Below are 7500 nucleotides of genomic sequence, written 5' to 3'. Positions count from 1 at the left end.
AGATAGATAAATAGATAGATATAGATACATAGATACATAGATAGATAGATAGGTACATAGATAGATGAGATAGATAGAGAGAGATAATAGATTAGATAGATAGATGGATAGATAGATAGATATAGATAGATGATAGATACATAGATAGATGAGATAGAGATTGATAGAGATAGATAATAGATTAGATAGGTAGATGGATGGATAGATAGATAGTAGATAGATAGACAGATATAGATAGATGAGATAGATAGATAGAGAAACACCCACCAGCTGCCTCCTGCACGCCCCCCACTGGGGATGTGCCCTCAGCCACCCAGGCCCATGCCCTTGACCGGGAATCGAACCCGGGACCCTTCCGCCCGCAGGCCGATGCTCTACCCACTGAGCCACAGTGGCCTGGGCTTGTGTTTCCCGTTTATCTCTGTGGCATCGACACCATCAGGGTCTGGGTAAGGGGTCCCGAAGGCGCCCAAACTGGTGTGGCTCAGTGGCTAGAGCCTCGGTCTGCGGACGGAAGGGTCCCGGGTTCGATTCCCAGTCAAGGGCATGGGCCTCGGTGGCTGAGGGCACATCCCCAGTGGGGGGCGTGCAGGAGGCGGCTGGTGGATGTTTCTCTCTCATCATCGATGTTTCTGGCTCTCTGTCCCTCTCCCTTCCTCTCTGTGAAAAAAAAAAAAATCAATACGATCTAATTTAAAATCGATACATCGATCGCCCTCACCCGGATGGTCACGGGTCCCCTCTTCCCGCCGCTCATCCCGCACTTGATGTCGGTGCTGTTGGCGATGCAGTCCCAGGTCAAGGTCATGGTCCAGGGGTCGAAGCTGAGGTTCAGGCCGGGCTCCTCGGGGGGCAGATCTGGAAGAGGAGGCCCCGGGGTTTCAAAAAGGACCTGATCGCCCCCCAACTGCCCTCCCCTGCAGGCCTGATGGCCCCTAACTGCCCTCCCCTGCAGGCCTGATCGCCCCCCAACTGCCCTCCCCTGCAGGCCTGGTCGCCCCCAACTGCCCTCCCCTGCAGGCCCGGTCGCCCCTAACTGCCCTCCCCTGCAGGCCTGGTCGCCCCTAACTGCCCTCCCCTGCAGGCCTGGTCCCCCCTAACTGCCCTCCCCTGCAGGCCTGCTCGCCCCCAACTGCCCTCCCCTGCAGGCCTGGTGCCTCTGAACTGCCCTCCCCTGCAGGCCTGGTCGCCCCCAACTGCCCTCCCCTGCAGGCCTGGTGCCTCTGAACTGCCCTCCCCTGCAGGCCTGGTCGCCCCTAACTGCCCTCCCCTGCAGGCCTGGTCCCCCTAACTGCCCTCCCCTGCAGGCCTGGTCCCCCCTAACTGCCCTCCCCTGCCTCCCTGACCACCCAGGCCCATGCCCTTGACCGGATGGAATCGAACCCGGGACCCTTCCGCCCGCAGGCCGACGCTCTACCCACTGAGCCACACCGGCTTCGGCTCACAGACACGTTTTATTTATTATTATTATTATTATTTTTTTTAAAAAAAGAATAAAATAAAGGCGAGAGGTTAGACGGGACTCACCCTGGAGGTGCTGGGTCAGAAGGAAGGCCGGATCGAGCAGTGTGCACACCAGGGTGGCCGTCACCAGGGCACCCATGGGTGGGGGGTGAGGTGGGGTGCGGTGGGGGGGCTGCCGGACGGACAGAGACCTGGAGGGAGACAGAGGCGGCGTCTGGGCAAAGCTGCTCTCCAAGGGGGTCAGGCCGAGGCCGGGGTGGCTCAGTGGGCAGAGCGTCTTTCCTGCGGACGGAAGGGTCCCGGGTTCGATTCCCCGGGTCAAGGGCACAGGCCCAGGGTGCGGGCTCCATCCCCAGCCAGCAGGGGGCGTGCAGGAGGCGGCCGGTCCCTGATTCTCTCTCCTCGTGGGTGTTTCTCTCTCTCCCTCCCTCTCTGAAATCAGTTAAAAATACTTATATTTAAACACACACACACACACACACACACAGACACACAGACACAGACACACACACAGACATAGGGCACACACACACACACAGACACAGGACACACACACACAGACACACACACACACACACACAGGACACACACACAGACACAGGACACACACACAGACACAGGACACACACACAGACACACACAGAGACACACACACAGGACACACACACACACACACAGAACACACACACACAGGACACACACACACAGATACAGGACACACACACAGACACACACAGACACAGGACACACACACACACAGGACACACACACAGACACAGGACACACACACACACAGACACACACACAAGACACACACACACACAGGACACACACACAGACACACACACAAGACACACACACACACAGGACACACACACAGACACACACACAAGACACACACACACAGACACACACAAACAGACAGGACACACACACACAGGACACACACAGATACATACACACACACACAGGACACACACACACACACAGACACACACAGACACAGGACACACACACACAGACACAGGACACACACACAGACACACACAGACACAGGACACACACACACAGACACAGGACACACACACAGACACACACAGACACAGGACACACACACAGACACACACAGACACAGGACACACACACACACACAGGACACACACACAGACACAGGACACACACACAGACACAGAACACACACACACAGGACACACACACACAGATAGGACACACACACAGACACACACAGACACAGGACACACACACACACAGGACACACACAGAACACAAAGGACACACACACACACAGGACACACACACAGGACAAACACACACACAGGACACACACACAGGACACACACACACAGGACACACACACACAGACACAGACACACACACAGGACACACACACACACAGGACACACACACAGACACACACAGACACAGGACACACACACACACACACAGGACACACACACACACAGGACACACACACAGACACAGGACACACACAGACACAGGACACACACACACAGATAGGACACACACACAGACACACACAGACACAGGACACACACACACACAGGACACACACACAGAACACACAGGACACACACACACACAGGACACACACACAGACACACACAGACACAGGACACACACACAGACACAGGACACACACACAGAGGACACACACACAGACACAGGACACACACACACAGACACACACACACAGGACACACACACACACACTCACTCACACACACAGACACACACAAACACACACACACAGACAGGACACACACACACAGAACACACACAGACAGACACAGGACACACACACAGACACACACAGACACAGGACACACACAGACACACACAGACACAGGACACACACAGACAGAACACACACACACAGGACACACACACAGACACACACAGACACAGGACACACAGACACAGGACACACACACACAGGACACACACACACAGGACACACACACAGACACATACACAGGACACACAGGACACACACACACAGACAGGACACACACACAGGACACACACACAGGACACACACAGACACACACACACACAGAACACACACACACACACAGGACAAACACACACACAGGACACACACACAGGACACACACACAGGACACACACACACACAGATAGGACACACACACACACACACAGGACACACACACACTGGACACACACACACTGGACACACACACACAGGACACACACACACACAGGACACACACAGACACACACACACAGGACACATACACACACACAGGACACACACACACAGGACACACACACACTGGACACACACACACTGGACACACACACACAGGACACACACACACACAGGACACAGACACACACACACAGGACACATACACACACACAGGACAAACACACAGGACACACACACACACATACAGGACACACACACATACAGGACACACACAGAGACACACACACAGGACACACACACAGGGCACACACACAGAGACGGGACACACACACACAGGACACACACAGACACACACACACACAGGGCACACACACACATACACAGGACACACACACAGACACACACAGACACAGGACACACACACACACAGAACACACACACTCACACACACACACACACACACACGCACACACCCTGTCTCTGTCCTGATGTCACAGCCTCCTCGCCCAGCTCGGCCCTCGCCCCCGGCCTGGCTCTCGGTTCTGTTTCTCCAAAGTCACGTCCTGCTCCGGAGCCGCCCCATCGGTTCTGCTTTCTGGCTCCCTGGAGAGAAATGGTCACCCCACATCGGGGTGTGTCCTGTCTGTGTGTGTGTGTCCTGTGTCTGTGTGTGTGTGTCCTGTGTCTCTGTGTGTGTGTGTGTGTCCTGTGTGTGTGTGTGTGTGTGTGTGTCCTGTGTGCATGTGTATGTGTGTGTGCCCTGTGTGTGTGTGTGTCTGTGTGTGCCCTGTGTGTGTGTGTCCTGTGTGTGTCTCTGTGTGTGTCCTGTATGTGTGTGTGTCCTGTATGTGTGTGTGTCCTGTGTGTTTGTCCTGTGTGTGTGTATGTGTCCTGTGTGTGTGTGTCTGTGTCCTGTGTGTGTGTGTGTCCTGTGTGTGTGTGTCCAGTGTGTGTGTGTCCTGTGTGTGTGTGTCCTGTGTGTGTGTATGTGTCCTGTGTGTGTGTGTCTGTGTGTGTCCTGTGTGTGTGTGTGTCCTGTGTGTGTGTGTCCAGTGTGTGTGTGTCCAGTGTGTGTGTGTCCTGTGTGTGTGTGTGTGTCCTGTGTGTGTGTATGTGTCCTGTGTGTGTGTGTGTGTGTGTCTGTGTAACTGTGCGCCCTTTGGAAACCAAAAATCACCCCCAAAACGCGCCCCGTTTCTGCACCATCCAGCCCTCCTCCCTGTGGTCTGAGCCGCAGACCTCCGTCTCGGGGTGCTGGGGGGCCCCCCAGGGACCCAGGGGCCCCTCCCGGCCTCGCCGTTCTCGCGCGCAAACTTGTGTCCAATTTGGAGAGACACGTGCGCGCCTGCGCGCTTGGCTACAGGGACGCAGGTTTTTGGGGGCGCGTGCAGGGAAGGGGACCCAGGTTTTGGGGGTGTCCCCGCGGGCACCGCAGGTCTGAGCAGTAGACTTCTCTCTTGGGATGCTGGGCGGGGGGGCGTCCCTCAGGGACCAAGGGGCCCCTCTCTCCCTGGTCCAGGCTCCTCCCTGCCTCGCCTTTCTCGCGCGTAAAGTTGTGTTCAATTTGGAGAGAGAAGCCAGCGCTTGCGCTCTTGGCCACGGAGCCAGGATGCTGGGGGCTCGCGCGCAGGGAAGGGGGACGCGGGTACCCACCCTCCCCTCACCCAGGTATCTCCTCTTCCTGCGCCTTTGGAAACCAAAAATCACCCCCAAAAACGCGCCCCGATTCTGCAGCACCATCCAGCCCGCCTCCCTGCAGTCTGAGCAGCAAGAATCGAGACCTCCCTCTTGGGGTGCTTGAGGGGGACCCCCAGGGACCAAGGGGCGCCTCTCTCGCTGGTCCAGGCCCCTCCCGGCCTCTCCTTTCTCGCGCGCAAACTTGTGTCCAATTTGGAGACACGCGCGTGCGCTTGCGTTTGGCGCCGGAGCCAGGATGCTGGGGGCTCGCGCGCAGGGAAGGGGGACCCAGGTTTTTTGGGGGCGTCGCCGCAGGTACCCTCCCAGCATCGCCTTTCTCGCGCGCAAACTTGTGTCCAATTTGGAGACACGCGCGCGCGTGCGTGCGCTTGCGTTTGGCGCCGGAGCCAGGATGCTGGGGGCGTGCGCGCGAGCGCAGGGAGGAGGGGACGCAGGTTTGGGGCAGGGGGTGTCCTCTCGGGTCTTGGCAGGTGCACCCCATCCTGTTTCCCCTCCTTTTCCCCTCATCACTGCACCCTCATCCTCATTTCTGCTATTCTGAGCCGGACAAGGTCACCCCCCAAAATAAGACCTACGTCCAGGTTTCCTTCTGAGTGAAATATAAAGGCATCCAACCCGAAAATAAGGCCCGGCCCCCACCCGCCCCAACTAGGCTAACCATGAGAGATTATAGATAGATAGATAGATAGATAGATAGATAGATAGATAGATGATAGATAGATAGATAGATGATTGATTGATAGATAGATAGATGATTGATAGATAGATAGATAGATGATTGATAGATAGATATATAGATAGATAGATGATTGATAGATAGATAGATAGATGATTGATAGATAGATAGATAGATGATTGATAGATAGATAGATGATTGATAGATACATAGATAGATAGATAGATAGATAGATAGATAGATGATAGATAGATAGATGATTGATAGATAGATAGATAGATAGATAGATGATTGATAGATAGATAGATAGATAGATAGATGATTGATAGATAGATAGATAGATGATTGATAGATAGATAGATGATAGATAAATGATTGATAGATAGATAGATAGATAGATAGATGATTGATTGATAGGTAGATAGATGATTGATAGATAGATAGATAGATGATTGATAGATAGATAGATAGATAGGTAGATAGATAGATTATAGATAGATAGATAGATGATTGATAGATAGATGATTGATAGATAGATAGATAGATAGGTAGATAGATAGATTATAGATAGATAGATAGATGATTGATAGATAGATGATTGATAGATAGATAGATATATTGATTGACTTCCGAGAGGAAGGGAGAGGCAGAGAGAGAGAGAGAAACATCCCTGAGGACAGAGAATCAGGGACCAGCCGCCTCCTGCACGCCCCCCACTGGGGATGCGCCCTCAGCCCCCACCGAGGCCCACGCCCTTGACCCCGGGCGGGAATCGAACCCGGGACCCTTCCTCCGTCCAGCAGACCCACCGACGGCTCTACCCACTGAGCCACACACACTGGCTCCGGCGAGCGTTTACACATGTTGAACGATCGGCGCTAACGGTTGATGGCTTTAGGTTCTTATAAAAAAAAAAATAAAATAAAATAAATAAGAAGGGAACTTAGGTAACCCCCCCCCCCCCCCGCCCCCCTGGAGTTCTTGCATCCACCACTTCCTGTTTCGGTTCTGGTTCCGCTTTCGGGCGGACGTAGGCCCGGCGGACAGTCCCTGACACTTGACTGATTTTTTTTTTCGAAAAAAAGCCCTTCACCAAACTCACACCTCCTCCTCCTCCTCCTTCTGCCTCCAGCACACCCGTCCCATCATTCTTCTTCACCGTCCGCCGACCTGGGGATTGTATTTTTCTTTAAAAAAACAAAAACAGCCGGGACCGGTGTGTGGCTCAGCGGATAGAGCGTCGGCCTGCGGATAGAAAGGTCCCGGGTTCGATTCCACCAGGTCAAGGGCATGGACCTGGGTGGTGGCTGAGGGCACATCCCCAGAGGGGGGCGTGTGCAAGGGGCAGCTGATCGATGACTCTCTCTCTCATCATCGATGTTTCTGACTCTCTATCCCTCTCCCTTCCTCTCTGTACAAAATCAATAAAAAAATAAATATATATTGAAAA

At 53.8% G+C, this 7500-nt stretch overlaps 1 protein-coding gene across 4 annotated transcripts in view; it reads right to left on the bottom strand.

The window, feature by feature from the left end:
• The window catches only part of CSF2RA (colony stimulating factor 2 receptor subunit alpha), a 37955-nt gene that overhangs the window by 25468 nt on the left and 4987 nt on the right, over positions 1 to 7500 (bottom strand). For 2 of the 4 annotated variants that reach the window (XM_084907486.1, XM_084907485.1), the window contains exons 2-4: positions 4150 to 4279; positions 1528 to 1655; positions 722 to 858 (exon numbers count right to left, since the gene is read on the bottom strand). In XM_084907486.1, the coding sequence (XP_084763612.1) occupies positions 722 to 858; positions 1528 to 1603 (213 nt within the window). In that variant the 5' untranslated portion in view covers positions 1604 to 1655; positions 4150 to 4279. The remainder of the gene's footprint in view (positions 1 to 721; positions 859 to 1527; positions 1656 to 4149; positions 4280 to 7500) is intronic. The other 2 variants (XM_084907488.1, XM_084907487.1) reach the window with 1 other exon arrangement.

Source organism: Pipistrellus hanaki (assembly GCF_964339955.1).
Source record: "Pipistrellus hanaki genome assembly, contig: scaffold_116, whole genome shotgun sequence".
NCBI classification, from domain to species: domain Eukaryota; kingdom Metazoa; phylum Chordata; class Mammalia; order Chiroptera; family Vespertilionidae; genus Pipistrellus; species Pipistrellus hanaki.
The sequence above is the reverse complement of the archived record's forward strand: the minus strand, read 5'-3'. Positions and strand labels throughout refer to the sequence as shown.